Genomic DNA, 20,145 nt, shown 5'->3' with positions numbered 1-20,145 from the left:
TGTGAACTAGGTCACTGAGTTAAATGTATGTTTTTGTTTTTTTTTGTTTATTTGTTTGTTTTTAATATATTTTATTGATTTTTTATGGAGAGGAAAGAAGAAGGGTAGACAGTCAGAAATATCAATGAGAGAGAAACACTGACCAGCTGCCTCCTGCACATCCCCTACCAGGAATGTGCCCGCAACCAATGTACATGCCCTTGACCAGAATCGAACCTGGGACCTTTCAGTCCACAGGCAGAACAGATATATAGACTAATGGAACAGAACAGAACCCAGAAATCAACCCAAGAGCATACAATGGAGTCAAGATAATCTCGTCAATAAAGGTGCTGGGAAAATTGGTCAGATACATGCAAAAAAATGAAATTAGATCACCAACTTACACTATACTTAAAAATAAACTAAAAATGGTTAAAGGACTTAAATGTAAGATGGGAAACCATAAAAATCTTAGAAGATTCCATGGGCAGCAAAATATCAGACATATGTCATAGCAATATCTTTACCAATACAGCTCCTAGGGCAATGGAAACCAAGGAGAAAATAACAAATGAGACTACTACATCAAAATAAAAAGCTTCTGCACAGTAAAATAAACCATCAACAAAACTAAAAGAAAGCCCACTGCATGAGAGAACATATTTGCCAATGCTATCTCAAATAAGAGTTTAATCTCCAAAATTTAAAGGGAACAACTTAACAAAAGGAAGATAACCCAATCAAAAAAAAAAAAAAAAAAAAAATGGGCAAGAGACATGAAAACATGCTCAAAGTCACTAATCATCCAAGAAATGCAAATCAAAACAAAGAGGTGCCACCTCACACCTGTCATAATGGCTATCATCAACAAATCAACAAACCACAAGTGCTGGAGAGGATGTGGAGAAAAGGGGTATATAGAGATTTGATCAATGGCAGTGGAGAAATCCCAAGATAGACACCGATCAGCCTATTCCTCTTCCTTTCAGTTCCATAAAGGAAGCTGATGTTAGCACCTACTTCTTAATTTCCTCTTTGTAAGTGGAAAAGCCACCTACTTTATTAGTCTTTAGAAGAGCATCAAACAGTTATTTCCTATGTGTGTCAGTCAGCTCTATCTTTCATTTTAATAAGAAGGCTCAATCTTTCTTTTGACTCAACTGTAAGTGAAATAGACTAGATATCAGCAGGTCAGTGAAACTGTCTGTATGGATTATTTAGGGATCATCAAGATATAGCCCTGTCCAGTGTGGTTTAGTGAATAGAGCATTGGCCCCCACAAAATGGTCTGGGGTTCAATTCCTGGTCAAAGGCATATACCTGGGTTGCAAGTTCAATCCCTAATCCTGGTTAGGGTACATGCAGAAGACAACCAATAGATGTGTCTCTTGCACATTGATTTTTTTTTTCTCTCTTCCTCTCCTACTCTCCCTCTCTCTCCTCCCTCCACTCTCTAAAAGCAATGGGGAAAAACATCCTCAGGTGAGAATTTAAAATAAAAAAGATCTAATACTGCCTTCATAAGGCTAGACTTCCCAGGAGAGCACCCTGCTCCTTTCTACACAATTTAAAACCACGTGCTATATTTCTTTTTTGTACATTTTAATTTTTAATTACTTAATACTTCCTTATATGCATCCCAATTTTACATGCCTTTCAACCTCTCTTCCCATTTCTTTCTTTTGAAATGACTATTTTTAGAAATAAATAATAGAAAACACATTGCCTGTAATCTGAAATGTTACTGGGAGTGCCAAAAGCCTATAAAGCAAGATTTCACTCACCCATAGTCTCCATTATTGACATATTCAATTAATTCTGGTTCCATGAGGCATACATGCTGGGAACATTTCCATTGCTGTCCTGAACATGTGCTGCAAAGATATAAAAGTTACAAAGGCAGCCTGACCTTAATGGAGTCCGTTTACAAAATTAGTAACCAGAGTTCTTAAGGCCTAAAACATATCAGAATGTTTGTAATTAAGAGATATATAATGCAGGCCTGCTGTATTATGAAGGCCCACTGTCATGAACATCGAACTCAAAGCAATACAAAATATATTCATGATTAGAATTTTTAACATTCATTAAAATTAAATATGCTTATACAAACTATGGTAGATATGTGATATCTTATTATTTATGATTCTTTCTAGATAGAACATAATTTTGTTTCACAGATGTTCCTTTTATTTGAAGAAATGCACAGTAGAATTCAGTTCAGTGCCACTTAAATCCATTACCAGGAGTTGCAGTTTTCTTTAATTGCTGATCCTTCTTCATAATGTCGACCATCTCTGAGGCAACCTGTCAAAATAATGTAAACAAACGAAAATTCTAAATTGAGCAATAAAGTGCCTCCACACAACAGGTAATCTACAATTGTGTTTAGTTTTTCAATTATGCAAAAATATGTGGTGCTAACCTGATGGTAATTCACATCTGGTTTGTGTCAAGTTTTATGTATCAAATTCTTCTGGGCTTACTCCCAGAGCTTTTATCTTTATACAGCATATTATATTCCAACAGAGAGGATTTGTGAAGCTTGGAAACTAGATTATCAAGCTTGGAAACTAATCACTAACCACACTAAAAAAAACAACAATACTATGTCTTAATAGGTAAGCAATAAAAGTGCTTAAATAGACTTATGCCATTTCTCATTTTTAAAGATGTAAGTCTCAGGTAAATGTGACTAATTGCATGTGACTAGAGTAAGAAGCTCAAAGTTTTGGACAAAATGTAAAACTATTTCATTGAATTCACCTGACCAAAAAAAAAAAAATTCTATTTTTTCTTTAAGATTTAGATCAGGAGAAAATTTCATGAAACCAATAAGAGTGCTGCTATTTATGTTTCAAATCCACTGGGGGTTTTTTTTTGTTTGTTTGTTTGTTTTTCTTGTTAGCTACTTGTTAGCTAGTTTACTAGCATATATAAATTACTCAAAAGAGATTAATGGGGAAACTATCATCATATAAAAACCACCATTAAGATATTGTGAAAATAGTACCCTGGTTATATATTAAATCTCTTGAGAAAATCCTATGTAAAAAAATCCTAATATGAAAATCAATTGAATGGCAGAACAATTAGTGGAAAGACCGGTCACTATGATGTGCACTGACCACCAGGGGGCAGACGCTCAATGCCAGAGCTGCCCCCAGCCCACAGGTCCCAGGTCAGTCAAAATGGTTGACAGTTGCTACCCCTCCTCCCCCATCACCTCACCAGTTGCCCCACAGAGGGAGGCAACTGGCAGCAGCAAGGCAATCAGGGGATGAGACTGGCAAGTAGGTGGCATCAGGCTGGCCAAGGTGGGTGCCAGTGCCCCCCCCCCCTCGATCACCCCACCAGTTGATTGCCAGCCAGGCCTAGGAAACCTACCTGTGCATGAATTTCATGCACCGAACCTCTAGTAATTTATACAAATTTAAAATTCATGCTTTCTTAGCAAAGCAGCAAAAATCAAACTACTTCACACATAAAAACTTTTTGACAGAAACATGCCATTAATAGATCACATCAATGGCCCCTAATTAAACAAAATGAATTTTCACTTTTTAGTCATCCAATCTTAGGGGAAAATCTACATGTTTAGAAAACATTTTAATGTCTGTTATAACTACCAGCCATAATATCACCAAAGCCACTTATAAAAATAACTATCCTCTATTTTTTTTTCTTCAAAAAGTTGTTTTGTAGGAAACATTTCACAACTGCCATTCATCAGTATAGATTGTGTTTTCACAGCCCAATATTTTGCTTAAGGAAAGAATCTAAAATCTCTGTATAAAGACATCCATTCACTTCTTTCCCATGGATTTTTGGCATTTCATAATATAGGGAAAGGGAAGGAAACCACTTCTGTCCTGGTTTCTTGATATAGCAAAGAAGAGGAGAAAGATTCAACTTTAAATTAAATTCAAAGTTTTAATTGTTACCCACAATTACACACTTTTAATAAGTGAATGTACACTATGTTTTTAACTTAAAAGGATCCTAAAACTTTCTATTATCTAGGAGCAACAGAAAATTCATGCAATGATTCACATTAATTCAAAGTCAAGGGAAGTACTTCTCTGATAAGTTTTATAGGGAGAATGGGTGGTTAACTCAAATATGATCTTTCACCATCCCCCAGGAATCTTACTTGTCCATCATACCAGTTATGTAGAAAAAGGGAACAGTACTCATAAAGTTCCGAAGGGAGAACTTTACTGCATCAATTTAGAATAAAGCCAATTTTTTACAGTAACTTATAAGATCCTACCCAAAATGCCTCTGCCCACCTTACTCCCCTATACTAGCTGGAGTTGGGTTCCCAGAAATGGACGGACTTGCATGATAGAATGGAGAAAAGTAAAGAGGCATAATTTAGAGGTAAAGCAAATGGAACATAGATTGAGTTTGGGGAATAAAAAAGAAGAGGAATCAATGGTGTTCTACTAGGATTTTGCCTGTAGCAATACAGGGATAGTGAAGCTGTTATTAAAGTAAGGAATAGGCTTGTGGCAAGAAATCCAAAGTTCTGCTTTGCCTGTTTCAGGTTTGAATTAAATCAAAGTTAGACATCCTATTGGAGAATGTCAAGTAGAGTAGTTGATGAAAATTCAGAGCAAAGTCAAGACTGAAGCATGAGTTTGAGATACAACAACATACATATTTTTAAAGCCTTAATGTAAAATAAGAGCCCATTTGAAAAATTGTATATAGGTAGAGAAAGAGGTCCAGAATTGAGTTTTAAAACACTCCAGCCAACAAACATTCAGAAGAGGAAACTGGGAAGGAGTGGCTTATGAGGAGGTAGCAAATTCAGGAGGGAGTTTCATCTTGGAAAGCAAGAGAAGAAAGTATTTCATACAAACATAAGTGGTCAATTGTGTAGAATAGTGTGAGGAGGTCAAGAAAATTATACTAGACAACTGAATATTGTATTTAGTAATCTGAAAGGGTCAATAACCTTGCCAAGAGAGATTTCATTGAAGTAGCAGGAAATGAAGTCTTGTAGGAATGGCTTGGTAAGAGAATTAGAAGTCAAGAAGCAAAAGGTTTTGTTTGTTGATGTTGTTTTTATTTATTTTGGAAAAAGGAAATGGGAGAGTAGCTGATCAAGGAAATGGAATAAAAGGTTTGTGGGTATTTTTTACAAAGTTGGGAGATACAAAGACATATTTTTTTAAATTGATAGTTGCTCAGGATGGAAGGAGGGAAATAATGCTTTATTAGAGAGAGGGGGACAGAAGGGAGAAATATAGAGAAGAAGGAGGAAGAAGGGGGAGAGGTAATTGTCAGGGTGAAGATCTTGAAAATAGTCACCTGAGTATGGGATTCAGAAGTCAAGAGGAGAAATCAACTCAAAGTGAGCAGTGACCCAGATGGAAGTAGGTTGGAAATTATGATGATAGAAAAATAAAAGACAATTCCTGGTGGCATTATTTTCACAGTGAAATATGTACAAAACACCACATAGTGAGTTAATTAAATTGGTTATACATATAGCATTTTGACACACACACAAAATAATGACTCCTGAAATTAAGGGAGATTTGCAACTTTAACAGCCACTAATATAAAATATTTGGAGAATGAAACAATTGGTCTATTATTGTGAAAAAAGATGATAATAAGATGTCTGTAATTTATTTTAAAACACTTTATCCTAATGTGTTATAATGCTATGAGGGTCTAAACTTCACATTAGGGAATCAAGTTACTGCTCTAATCAGGATTCCACACCCCAGCAGTGGTCATTCTGAAAGGCCTGATTCCAGGGCAGCTGCTACAAGTGCCACTATTACTCTAGTATTGATGAATACTAGAGTGTCAGTATAATGAATGTCAGAAATGGGCTTTCATTGGTAAAACTAGTGGCTCGTTAATCAGCATAATGGATATAAATAATCATCTCTTACTGGTTAAATTAATAGCATTCAATTTATGTAGATTACATAAAATATTAAAGTTACATTCTACTCCTATACCTCATAATTTATATGTATGTCTTAAGGTCAAAAGCGTGTACTCTTAGACTGGTTCCCTGTAATTGATCTCTAAAAGGTTGTTTCCGTCTACTGGTAGAAGGATTTCTCATTCCCTGACATCTACTATAAGGATAACAGAGTCCTACCTCTGTAATATTATAACATGTGCCGCTAATTTTCACGCAAGGTAGATTTCAGAACATCTTAAAGGACGGTGACTCATATAGCTTACAGAGATTGTATCAATTGGTTTATGTCTCCTTACCAACATATATTTTTGTGCCTTAGCTCAGTAGTCAGCAAACTGCGGTTCCTAAGCCACAAGCAGCTCTTTGGCACTTTGAGTTTTTAGCAAAGGCCAGATAAGGAGTACCCTAATTAAATTAGTAACAATGTACCTACTTATATAGTTTAAGTTTAAAAAATTTGGCTCTCAAAAGAAATTTCAATCGTTGTACTGTTGATATTTGGCTCTGTTGACTAATGAGTTTGCTGACCACTGCCCTAGCCAGTTAGTCTCAGTGTTAGAGTGTTTTCAGTGGTTGGTCAGGGTGAGTGCAGGAAGTAGCTAATCCATGTCTATCTCTCACATCAATGTCTCTCTCTCTCTCTCTCTCTCTCTCTCTCTCTCTCTCTCTCTCTCTCTCTCTCTCTCTCTCTCCCTCCCTCTCCCTCCCCTCCCTCCCTCCCTTCCATGCTCTCTAAATATCAATGGGAAAAAATTTTCTCCAGTGAGCATTAACAACAACAAAAACACATATATTTTTGTAAATATCAGTATGTATGACAGACAGCATTTCATCTGTGATTTATTTTCATTATAATGTGGTTAAGGTGCTTATGAAGGAATAAATAACCCTCATCCAATTCAAATGTGTCAGTGACTTACACACTTTTTACCAACGTGAACATGCATTGGTTGTAATCAAATTAGCTTCAGTCTGCTCACAACAGATGGTATACTAGACTCTTTCCTGAAGATCTGCTACACCAAAAGATTCTGTCTGCAAAATCCACTCTGGTTCTATTCCAAACTCTATCACTTGTTTTCTGTAGTTGACATTTGAAATCCTCCAATTACTGGAAGTTACCATCAGAGAGGAGGAAAAAAAAACACAGAAGGAAGATATTTATGGATATGCCCTACTTCCAGTTTATACAAAAGCGATGTGATTTTTAAAAAATTCTCAAGATAATGTACATAGTTTTAAGTCACTGGTTTAAAATGAACTCCTAGAATAGGTATGGTACATAGGACTTGACAATACCATTTTACTAGACGACTGAAAAAAAAAAACATTATTTAATAGATCACCAAATTAACAGCACATCTCAGAGGAAAGTGACTGTATACATGCAAAATTATATAATATACTATTGTATTTTCATTTTAATTTTGCACAATTTTTCAATGTTGTGTAGGAGTATTTTCTTTCAACCAGTTACTTCCATAAGCAAGATAAAACAAAAGAAAAAAAAATTACCTTCATGAGAGTAATTATAGTCTAATGTGAACTTTTTGCTACTAAATAAAATGATTAATTGCTTCCCTCCATAATGAATGCAATAAAAACTGTACCTACATAAATTCTACCTAAAACATGATCTTAGATTAAAGTCTTAGCAAAATTCTAGCTCTCAAGCAAAAATGAACATTGAAGAAGCTGCAATTACTTTTCTAACGAGTCTCTATGTCCCAAATAAGAAAAACTCAAAAGTACCGCAACTAATATATATTACACTCAGCACCCATGAAGCCAACCTTATTCCTACTTAACCTCTTTCCCTGAGTTCTCAAACAAAATAAATTCTTAAATCCTTAATATGATCTATAAATGCTCTCATAATCTGACCTCTATTCATCTCACTAACCCCATCTCATGTCAGCCTCAACCCTTTAGTAATCATTCCCAGAAATGATGGTCTCCTTACAGTTCCTGAACAAAGCTCTTCAGTTTCAGATCTGAAACAGCCCTCAGTTTTGTTTTTGTTTTGTTTTTTGTTTTTTTAAATATATTTTATTTATTTTTTTTACAGAAGGGAGAGGCATTGGGAGTTAGAAACATTGATGAGAGAGAAACATCGATCAGCTGCCTCCTGCACAGCCTCTACTGGGGATGTGTCCGCAATCAAGGTACATACCCTTGACTGGAATCAATCAGGCTGGCATGGGAGTGGTTAGGGGATGATCAGGCTGGCAGGCAGAAGCAGTTAGGGGCAGGCAGAAAGGCAGGCAGGCAAGCAGTTGGGAGCCAGCAGTCCTGGATTGTGAGAGGGATGTCTGACTGCCCATTTAGGCCAGATCCTGGTGGGGTCCCAGATTGGAGAGGGTGCCTGCCAGCCTGATCACCCCCTAACCACTCCCATGCCAGCCTGATTGATGTCTAAATGCTCCCCTGCCCAACTGTTTGCTCCCAACTTCCCACCTCTGCCAGCCTGATCACCCCTAATTGTCCTCCCCTGCAGGGTTGATCGCCTCCAACTGCCCTTCCTTGAAGGCCTGGTCCCTTTCATCTGCCCTCCCTTGCAGGCCTGGTGCCTCCTAACTGCCCTCCCCTGCTGGCCATCTTATGGTGGCCATCTTGTGTCCACATAGGGGCAGGATATTTGATCACATGTGGGTAGCCATCTTGTGTGTTAGAGTGATGGTCTATCTGCCTATTACTCTTTTATTAGATAGAATAGAGGCCTGGTGCACAGGGCCAGCTGGTTTGCCCTGAAGGGGTCCTGGATTAGGGTGAGGGTTCCCTTAGGGTGTAGGGTGGCCTGGGCAAGGGGTCTGTGGTGTTTTGTAGGCCAACCATGCCCCCTGAAGACCCAAGCCCTGGTATCTGGAATTTATTTACCTTCTACAATTGAAACTTTGTAGCCTGGAGCAGAGCCAAGCCTCCTATTTGCTCTGTGGCCAGCAGCCATTTCTGTTTGGATTTGTTTACCTTCTATAATTGAAACTTTGTAGCCTTGAGTGGAGACCTAGGCCAGCAAGGGCAGGAAGAAAGCTTGGCTTCCTTCATTGCCTGGGAAACCCAAGTCTCCCTACTGCTCTCTGTGGCTCTAGCCATCTTCATTGGGTTTATTTGCATACTCACTATGATTGGCTGGCGGGCATGGCCTGTGGGTATAGTGGAGTGATGGCTAATTTGCATAATACTCTTTAATTAGGTAGGATTTCCATAGAATTGACATTTATCTCAAGCCTTTGCCTTTATCAGCAAACAGTTCAGCAAACATTTATTTAATCCTAAAAAGTGGAAGATACCTACTAGTAGGAGAATTAGTTATACATAAAAAATTACTCATTGAATGTCCTCACTGTGCCAGCAATGGCATTTAGTTCTGGGCAAAAATGGAGAAGAAAAAAGGCAAGATCTTACTCTTGTTGAAGTATTAGTCAAGTTGGAGTATGTGTGTGTAAAATATTTAACAAAGTCCCTGCACAATTGCAAATGGTGATAATGTCTCTGAAGGAAACATTTAGAGTGCTGTAAGAAACTATATCAGAATATAGCTAATATATAAAATTATTTGTACATTTAGCCTGCGGGAGGGGGCAACAAAGGAAGACATTTAAGTTGAGACTTGAGGAATGCAGAGAAGGGATCTGATCTGAAGAACTGAGGGCTCACCCTAACCAGTGTGGATCAATGGATAGAGCATCGGCTTGGGGACTGAAAGGTCCCAAGTTCAATTCCGGTCAAGGGCATGTACCTTGATTGTGGACACATCCGCAGTAGGGGCTGTGCAGGAGGCAGCTGATGGATGTTTCTCTCTTTTACATGTACCCTATATGAAGCCCTCATTTGTTTTTAATAGTTTAAAAGTACCAGATTGGCTCTAGCCAGTTTTTCTCAGTGGTTAGAGTATCAGACTGCAGGCTGAAGGGTCTCAGGTTCAATTCTGGCCAAGGGCACATGCCCGGCTCCATCCCCAGTGGGAGTGTGTGCAGAAGGCAGCCCATCAATGATTATTTCTCATCATTGATGTTTCTATCTTTCTCTCTCTACCTCTTCCTTCCTCTCTGAAATCAACAAAGAAATATATATATAAAATATATTAAAATATATATTAAAAAAAATATATATATATATATATATATATATATATATATATATATATATATATATATAAATATATTTTTTTAAAGTCCCAGATTGGCAAAACAAAACAAAAATATACATGAAAAATCTACTTAGTATTAGGCAGGATGGGTGGCTAACTTTATTTTGCTTTTGTGCTGGTTTTAATGGCATTGAAATAGCACAAATTCTAATGGTAAGAGGTCCTTTAATCCCATGAAATAGTAAGCAAAATAGTACATGAATCTGCAGATGATTATGTGACTTTCATGATATCCTTTAAGAGGTTACCTTCAAGAAATCTTGAGAGTCCTGTTGAAAATACAATTTACAAAGAAAGAAAAAAATGTTTGCCATAACTTATTGTAAGTTGAGTGTGCATTCAAAACAGGATTCAGACCAGCATTCATGACCTTCACACCAGAACTGTCTTAAAACTGTTAGTATGGTTCAGATACCCCACATATAAACCAAAGCACTTTAACAATCCAAAAAAAATTTATTTTAGTTATCACAATATTCATTCCTATTTTATCTTAAAGAAGGAAAGAAGGGAGGGAAGGACGGAAGGAAGAGAAGAGAAAGAGACAGATGTAGTTATAAACTAGCAGAATGCTTAAGCATATTAACAAAGCCTACCTTCTGGATACCAACCTTAAACACATTACCAAACACCTACCTTCTGAGTGAGGAGGCCATTCTTTCTCTTCATGGCAAAATGACTTGTAATCAGGACAGCAATCAGGAATGTCCCTTTCACAGAATTTATCACAGTAACACAGTGCATTCGCCTCATAGAACTGAGTGACACAGTCATCATCTCTGTCTTCACAACAACCAAAACTTCTACAGTACTGCCCTTTGAAAATGGCTCTTTTGAATCGAGTACCTTCCAAAACGGTGTGATTCCTTGTGAAAGCTCCTTCCTGGTCCACTTGTCTTTGAGATACGTACTGTCTCTCCATCCAAATTTCTGTAAGAAGAGAAGAGAAGATTAAGATCCTATACCGGGTCCACATTCTCTACAGCTCAGGTATGGCTCCCACTTTCTATTATATCCAGTATATAACTTCTTGGGGTTTTCTTCTTGGAGCCTGGATTCTAACAAAGGCAACTCAGCCTGAATCCTGATACTGATCCTTCACTTGAACTGAGTATACTTCTTGTAGTTAAATATTAATCAAGAATTTAAATGTTTACTCAAGATGACGTAAGTGTTAGAAAGAGACCATTGTAATTCCTCTAAAGTTAAATATTTATGTTTAATATCAAGTAAAAAAAAATCTTCATTATAAAAAAATAAATACATAGATGAAATATTGAATATTGCTTGTTTCCCCAAAAATATATCAAAAACCTCTCTAGAATATGCATGGCCCAAATAATGACTGCAATAACCACTGTCATGGTATAGAAAATTCAAAAGTCAAAAACACAATTATTCATTTTACCTACTTGCATTGCAACAAAAATTCAGGCTCTCATGAGGTTGCCTGCTAGGATCTGTCATATCAATAATAGTTGTTCTAAATCATGCCCAGTCACACACTGGTTTGATTTCCCATCTGTACTTCATTTACCTACCAGAAACATGTTGATTTCAAGTTTAGAGGAGCCTAATTCAGCTAGAAATTCCCTGAGGGTGACAGTTCTCTCCACCGGAGTCCCTATTTGGCATCAATATGGGAACCTGCAGTACCTGGAAGGCAGTTAGAGTTCAGGAAAGTCAGTTCTCTGCTAAGGAGCTGCAGGGGGGAGGAAACTGAAAAGAAAACTCAAAGGTCAAGATGTCCTTAGTGTTTCCGTAGACCTGCACATGTTCAGTGGGTTTTGCTAGACTGCATTTATTCATTAACTATGATAACTCCCTTTGGATTGGGGATAAGTAACCAGGAGACGATGATTCAGCAAGAGGAGTTGGATGGTCTAGTGGAAAGGGCTTATCTTGACAATCAGAAACTTGGACTCTAGTCCCTGAGCCACTGTTTAATTGGCTTTATGACTTAGGATTCACGATTTGCTTCCCTGTACTCAGGTATTTTCCTATAAAACCAGGGTTTTCCCCTTCAAAGCTAATTCCAACCCTTTAAGCTTGTTCCCCGACTTTGTTTCATAAATTATTGGACTCATACTTTTATCTTAATTGTTGTACTTTCTTCTGGCACCTTCCTTTTTTATCTTTTTTGTTTCAATTTTACATCATCTTGGTGTCACTCTCCACAGTCGCCCTGTCTCTCCAGTCCAAAAGCTGCTGCCTCCACTTCCTTGTCATGCACTGGGAATCATTAAACTACAGGTACACCAAAGTGCTGTTTATATTCCCACGTACATTCGCCAGTGACCTCTCAACACCCAGTTCCCATCTTTATAATACATGGAACTTGTGCAGCACTTGGTCTGTATACAACTGGTTAAGAACAGGAGCCTAAATTAGACTAATGGAGTTCAAATCCTCCTTTTACCACTGGAAAGTGGCTCAGTCACTCTAGGCCTCAATTTTCTCATCAACAAAATTTGACAAATAACATTTATTATCACATCAAGTGAAAGGGAAGTTAAAATGAAATAATTTATATAACATAGCCCACATACTAGATAACTATAGGTTATCATGAGTAAATATATTTTCTACCTAGAAACTTTTTCCTCCTTTGCCTTCTATGATTCATTCATTCCTAGTTCTCTTCCCTTTCTTGATAAGGCTCCCAAATATCTATTTATTCTTGGACCCTTTTTCTTCCCATCTCAATGTTCATTTAAAATATATTTTCACCAACATTCTCAGTCCATTCCCTCCCTACTCCTCAGACCTCATCTTTCCTCAAATTTACCTAGCACTGAGTTAACCTAAAAGCTATGAGCCGCAAGACCTTATACAAACCTTGTTATCTCCCTTGTTATCTCCCTGACCTTCATTTAAACCACTTGAGCCCTTACTCATATTGCCACTAGTCTTTCCATTCCTCAACACACCAGGCACACAACTGTCTTAAGACCTTTGCACTTGCTTTGATCCATGCCTGGAACACGTATCCCAGATATCCACATGGTTCAATATTTCACTCTTTCAAGTGTTATTTTTAAACAACACCTTTGCAGAGAGGCCATGCCTACATTCCTATCTAAAATGACACTTCTCTCTATGCCCTAACTGGTGTGTCTCAGTGGATAGAGCGTTGGCCTGCAGACTTTAAGGTCCCAGGTTCGATTCTGGTTAAGGGCTTGAACATTGGTTGCGAGCACATCCCCAGTTGGGGGTGTGCAAGAGAGAGCTGATCCATGTTTCTCTCCCATCGATGTTTCTAACTCTCCCCCTCTCTTCCTCTCTGTAAAAAAAATAAAATATATTTTAAAAATAAAAAATAAAATAAAATGACACCCCTCTCTAACTACAGCACTCCCTACCCCCATTCTCTGTGCTTATGACTAATATACTATAATATACTATAATTTTATTAATAAATTTTATTTATTTTTTCCTCCAGAATATAAGATCTACAAATCATAGAATTTTGTCTATTTAGAATTTGTCTGTTTTTTTTTCTCCTGCAGTATGCAGAGCCTGAAACATATTTATCATTCAGTATACATTAACTCATTCAATGGATGAATTTTCAATTTTCATTTCCTGCCCCTGTATTACATCTACTGAGTACTATTGATGACCCACAAGCCCACAGAATTGGTGCCACCACACATTTTTGAATTTTTATCTCAGTTAAGCTCTTAAATGCCACTGTCTCCCATTTTTCTTATGACTGTTACAAACTTTGCTTTCCTAACTTACTAGAGATCATCACTTTCTAGAGATGACTTTATCTCAGAGGTTACCAAGAAAACAAAGAAGCCATAAACCTATCTATATTTGCAGCCATCTTTTTAGGTTCAGAAGATGAGGTGTCATTCTGCTGTTAAGCAATTCTTCCACTTAGGGTTTTTAATCTGTGACCATTTAAGCTATTCTTTTGCTTGTCTCTTTGTTCTTATTCATCTTCAAACCCCCTCATGCAGGTCCTTTAATCTGATAGTAGGGTAATAGCAGACACTATTGTCACCCTGCTCATATTCCCACCATCCTTATTATTTTAGAACAAAGCTAGCTAAAATTTCAATTTTATGAGTAATTGAGCAGAGCTCAGTCCTTGCCCCATACCAGTACATAACAAGCCAGAAGTGCTAAAGAAGTTACACCCTCCCTGTAGGCCAGAAGCAGCCTTTATATGATACCTAGAGGAAGAGGTGTATATGTACCCCACTCTCCAGACACTGGGATGAGTTATCTCTGATATCCTCATATAGGTAGCCCTCATCTCTGAGGTAAGAATGGGAGTTCCATAGGCAGGGGAATTGCCAGTGATGCCCTAATTTATTTGTTTATAGCCCATAGTTAAATACTGCAATTTATCATTGTCTGCTAAGTGTTATCTACTGATTACAACATCCCACTTTCACTAATATCTGTTCTCTAAATTGACAAAAGCTTTAAAATAGTCCTGCAAAGGAACTTCACCTTGAAAGTGACATATTGACACAAGTATTTCTACTAATGTATTCCTTTAGAACAGGGCTTTTCAACAGGGGAAAGTTTGCCTCCCAAAAGAAGTTTAGCAATGTCTGGAGATAGTTTTTACTATGCTGACTACAGAGGTTCCATGAGCTTTCGGTACATAGAGGCTAGGGATCCTGCTCAACTAGGGATCATCTCAGAATGTGCAGGTCACAACCCCCAACAAAGAATTACCTGACCAAAAGTGTTCATGACACTTGATAAACTCTTATTTACACTTGTTACAAAAATTTTTAAATAAGAAAAAATTAGAAACAAATGAAAATAACACATTTACTTGCAATTTAACTTAAAGTTTGATCACATGGACTTCCAGTTAATGGTTGCTTTTGAGATGTCAACTAATGACAACAGTACATATAAACTAGGGGTGATCTTTTAAAAACTTGAGGTGTAGTGTATGTATGACTCAAAGGTTAGAGTCCACCATGCCACACCCTCTTCCAACCTGATGATTCTCTTTGGATGAGATGCTTTTTAGATGAGAAGTTTCACATTCCTTCTTGGAATTTTTACAACCTCTATCTCACAAAACAACAATAACAAAAAACAGTGAAGGCGATCATCAGCCTTCTGGGTTTTTCAGGGGTGGGGAGAGTGAAGTCAATCAAATAATTTCCTTACAATATTTAGCTAATATTGTAAAAATTATATAAAAATTACTGCACACTGGAAATTTTAATGTTTATATTTGAAAGTTTAAATAGGGAAAATATAAACTTGAAAAGAAAGAGGGACTATTGAGAGACATAACAAAAATGTGGGCTTACTAAACATTTTATCAGCTTAAATTCTGTCATTAGAGATTTATTCCTCTGAATTATGGAGTTTATTCCTAGGGTAGTAAGTGGTATTTGTTGAGCTGAAGTAATATTATCTCACCTTTCAGGGCTTGATATCTTTACTTTAGGATGCCCCATGAGTGGTGAGGACTGGTGAAAACTGGGTAAGGATGGTAAGAAAAGCCCAGAGAGACTTACCAAAAATAAAATGCTCTTTCTTCACATATTGGGGCATCAAGTAATTATATGAAGCTACCTTCTTATTACTATTCCACTGGATTGTTTCAAATCTTAGAATAAAGGATTTCAATAAGACTTAAAGAAAACTTCTGACTACAAGGTGCAGTTATCTTTGGATTAAGCTTCTGAGGAAGACTGGAGGATTTTGCACATTATAATTAACTAGAGGCCCAGTGCATGAAACTTCATGCACAGGGGTGGGGTTGTCCCTCAGCTCGGCTTGCACCCCATTGCAGTCCTGGACCCTTAGCTCCTTACCACCCACCTGCAGCAGAGGCGGAAGAGGCTCTCATCACTACCACTGTGCTCACCAACCATGAGCCCGGCTTCTAGCTGAGTGGCACTCCCCCTGTGGGAGCACGCAACCACCAGGGGCAGCTCCTGTGTTGAGCATCTTCCCCCTTGTGGTCAGTGAAAATCATAGCAACTGGTCATTCTGGTGTTCACTCAATTTGCATATTAGGGTTTAATTATATAGGATATATATATATATATATATATATATATATATATATATATATCAGTACAATACACAATACATATTGTGTGTTACTATGTGTAATAATCTCTTTTGATCCTTATAATAGTCTATGGTGGCAAAATTATTATTATTCCTGTTTTAGTTTTTTACCGATGAAGGGCTGAGACTCAAATAACTATGCAAGGTCACACAGGCAGTGACTGACTGTGTGATTCCAAGCATGGTGCACATTTTCCTGCCCCATCCTACATTTCTGTATAAATGTTCACCTGGCTCTATTGACTAAAACCTGGATTTAGCCCTTGATGTAGATAATCATTTCAGATCCTTTTCCAATGTAGTGATTCAAAGTGGAGAGAAATTGGAAGGAGGTGGAGATCTAGATCAGGATCACAGGGTTTTACATGGATTGTGTGTAACAATTACATAGATTGTTTTTAAACATTCAAGTGAAACTCCACTTTTCTGTAACAGCTTACCTGTTTATGCATAGTTGGCAGTTAATTACCCATTGCTGAGAAAACTGGGGGGAAAAATTAAAAAGTTAGCCAACCCATAAAATGATAAAAAGGACCTTGCAATAGCTCCTCAACTGACAATAGCTCTGGATGCTGGGCTCAGGTCCAGGCTTTTAGCAACTTTGCACGATAACTAAACAAGTACTTTGGATTTACTTTTGTTTTTTACTTCTTTGCAATGGCAATGTTAACAACCTTTTTCTTTTCTTTTTTTCAGTATAGTATTGTGTGGCACAGTGATTTATGCACTGTGCATTTGCAGATTAAAACACCCAGAGGGAATATTTTATTTAAACCACCAAACACCAAAGAAAATCTCCAAGACCCAAGAGATCGTATGCATTTAAACCTGAATGGATGAGAGACACAGAGAGAAAAACCCTGACAAAGGTCTCATTTTTCTTCCCATGGGGTCTCTATTTTGGTACAAAGGTCTCCTACAGAAGTTATGTTTCCAATTATTTGCCTTGTTGTAGACAGTAAGAGGGGCTTTCAAGTCTCATAATAGTAAGACCCAAAAAGAAACTTCTCAACCCCCAGAAAAAGAAAAAAGAAAGGAACATAAATGAACGCCAATGGTACATATAGTAAAATATTACATTGGAGAAAAAGCTAACAAATAGTTATAAGAAAAAGTTGTGCTTCTTATAACTAAGAATATAATTTCTTTCACACTAAACTTCTAATTTCCATGCATTTAAACAGGAAACAATGAGAAATGCAAAAAAAACAAACAAACAAAGAAAAAAACCTACCTCTAGAGGTAATAAAATTTTTAATTAATACTTTATTTCACAAAAGGCACTTGAAAATAAGAAATAGGCCTGACATCTCATTCTCTTTGTGCATTTCTAACAGTTGTTTACTCAAAGTATAATAAATATAAGTTGAACTTCAAATGTATTCTAGGCACTGCTATATTTGGTGGATGCACAGGTTAATAAAACCTATGTTAGTACTTAAAGAACAACCCAGTTTAACCAGGGAAGCCAACATAAAGAAATCAGTGCAACCAACCTTCATAAGTGTTATTACAGGGACAGGTAGGGGATTTAATGAGGGCATAAGGGAAGTAGTAGGCAATTTTTCTTGGTGGAATTAGGGAAGGCAATATTAAGAAATGACATTTTCATTGGGTCTTAAATAATACTTAGGTATTTTCCATGTAAACTAGACAGAATGTCTAGACTGAGAATGGATAGGGGCCATATTATTTTTGGAACTTGAGTGACAAGGACATTTAAATCAGACTATAGATTCTAAAAGAAATATAAGGCAGTGATTGGTTTGCTCACCCAACAATATTTTTTAAGTAAGAGTATACACTTTCCTTTGGGGATCTGCTTTTCTCCCATCATGCTGGGAATAGGGGCTGCCTAGGGTGAGTTCCAGATTACTTATGAGTAACTACATGGTAGACTTAGCTACATAGGAGAAGCTGTTTAGGAAAAAGATTAGCTCAATTTATAGTCTCTTCTTTGGTTTTCTGGTGGGTATCCAGATGGAAATTACTAATGAGAATTTGGTTTCCATTTGTGATAAAGTAAGGGTCTGGATGTCAACACATAGTTACTAGGAAAAACCATGGGAGTGAATGATACTACCCATCACCATCCAGGGTTGAAGCATGCCTCCTTAAGATATCTGAATAGTCTAAATGTGTTTGCAAAGAATGTTATTTTAGAACCTCATCGATCCTGAGGTTTATTAACCAAAAGTTTATTATTCTTTTCTACAAAGTACACATGTTGCTCATGCATTTGTTTTATGGGAGATTTCATAATACATGATAATTATTCTTAGCTTTAGATTCAAATCAAAATCAGATTTAAATTCCTTACTGTGGCATTGGTCAGATTATCTTCTTATAGGCTTAGTTAACTCAAATATCAAAATACAAACTATAACACTAATTTTATAGAGTTGCTTTGGGGATTAAATAAAATAATCTATGAGAAAGTACTGGAGCCATGCAGAAGTTCCTTTACTTGCAAAGGATTAGCTTACAAAAGGATTATCAACGTCAATGTGTTTAAAATCCAAAGGGACTCCAAGGTCTTAGCTTTTGGTCCTAGATGCATTTTCCCTTAAGTGACTTAAAACTAAACAGAATATTATCCTCTCTCCTGATTTATATACAAGTAGTAGTCTTTCCCAAAATATGACTGTTTTATCTAGTATATGAAAATGTGTGAATAAGACAGCCACTTTCTCAATGATCTCTACCAACGGAAAAGGGAACTCAGCACATGACAATAGCATTTGCTAGCTCATCGCTGTTTTTAATGTGCAAAAATTCCAAGGGGTTTTGAGTCTGTGGAATCTCCACTAGAGTGGGGCAATCATCCTAAATCCATAGCACCAGCACACTCAATGTTTAAAAGTTCTTTCAGTTATAAACCGTCAGTTATAAACCCACAGTTTCACTTCTGAACTCCTAACCCAGTGGTTCACACACTCGCTATAGATCAGAATAACCTGGGAATCAATATATATATTGACAAATATATATATTGATAAATTGGCTTGCTATATATATTGTTTCCAATTATTTGCCTTGTTGCTCTTGCAAAAAAAGCAAGCCATTTTGCAGGTCTTACCCCTTAAAATTATTTCATTGGTATGTATTGCAAGAGAGTCAGGCTAAATACAACTGCTGGAACCACACACTCAAGAACTATTTCATTTTTTAATAATCACTTTTTCTTACCTCTTGCCCATTCATTTCAATGATACACACTGAGCTTTCAATTATTTCATGATTTGTGATAGGTCCTTTGGATTATTTATGCTGGAAAAATGAGTCATACCATATACTTGTGTAATGCTCATTCATTTCTTTATCACTCTTAAATTATAAAAAATTATCTCTACTTTCCATCTAATTATGTCTTTCCTTTTTAGCACTACTCTTTGCACTTACCTACTATGATGGAGTTAATGATGACCATAAATTAGCTCAAAAGTAACACATGCATGGATGTCTTCCTGTCTATGACTCAAGAAACATAATGACTAAAATGACTTAATTTTACTCCATCTATTGGTGGTGGGCTCTTTTAATTGAAGTATAACCTTGTTCACACAGATACAGTCTATAAACTTAAAATTTAAAAGTAGAAAAACTTCTGTCTCTAATATAATAAGCACTAAATATATATTAGTTTCCTCTCTAATTTCTTTCCTTGCATTGTTCCTCCCTTTTCCACCTCACTTTTGGATAATAAATGCATTATTAAGATCTTGTCTAATCTTAAATTCTAATCTCTAGTGGACTATTAATATTCAGCAATCATATTTCTTCCCTTTGTAGAATAGGAGAGAGTTTGTATTCATTCATGGGGATCCTCAGGGTAGTCATATCTCATTTACTAACAGAGATGGTGATAATAACCCATTCAAAAAAGATGCTGTTGAATCAGAACAAAATGAGGAAATGAGATGGATGCTTGTGTTTTGAGGGAGGGATGATGGTTACAGACAAGGACAGACCTCCTTGTTTCTCATCACAAATG

The 20,145-nt window shown here is 36.8% G+C and overlaps 1 protein-coding gene across 3 annotated transcripts in view; it reads right to left on the bottom strand.

Moving 5' to 3' along the window:
* TINAG (tubulointerstitial nephritis antigen) overlaps window positions 1-11,680 on the bottom strand; it is a 74,957-nt gene extending 63,277 nt beyond the window's left edge. The window contains exons 1-4 of one of the 3 annotated variants that reach the window (XM_084889755.1): window positions 11,627-11,680; window positions 10,722-11,015; window positions 2,226-2,289; window positions 1,767-1,856 (exon numbers count right to left, since the gene is read on the bottom strand). In XM_084889755.1, the coding sequence (XP_084745881.1) occupies window positions 1,767-1,856; window positions 2,226-2,289; window positions 10,722-11,007 (440 nt within the window). In that variant the 5' untranslated portion in view covers window positions 11,008-11,015; window positions 11,627-11,680. Of the gene's footprint in view, window positions 1-1,766; window positions 1,857-2,225; window positions 2,290-10,721; window positions 11,195-11,626 lie in introns of those variants that run through there. The other 2 variants (XM_084889756.1, XM_084889754.1) reach the window with 2 other exon arrangements.
* Window positions 11,681-20,145: the final 8,465 nt, after the last annotated feature.

The sequence above is a fragment of the Pipistrellus hanaki genome, assembly GCF_964339955.1.
Source record: "Pipistrellus hanaki genome assembly, chromosome: 7".
NCBI classification, from domain to species: domain Eukaryota; kingdom Metazoa; phylum Chordata; class Mammalia; order Chiroptera; family Vespertilionidae; genus Pipistrellus; species Pipistrellus hanaki.
Note: the sequence above shows the minus strand (reverse complement) of the source record. Positions and strands in the feature narration are given on the sequence as shown.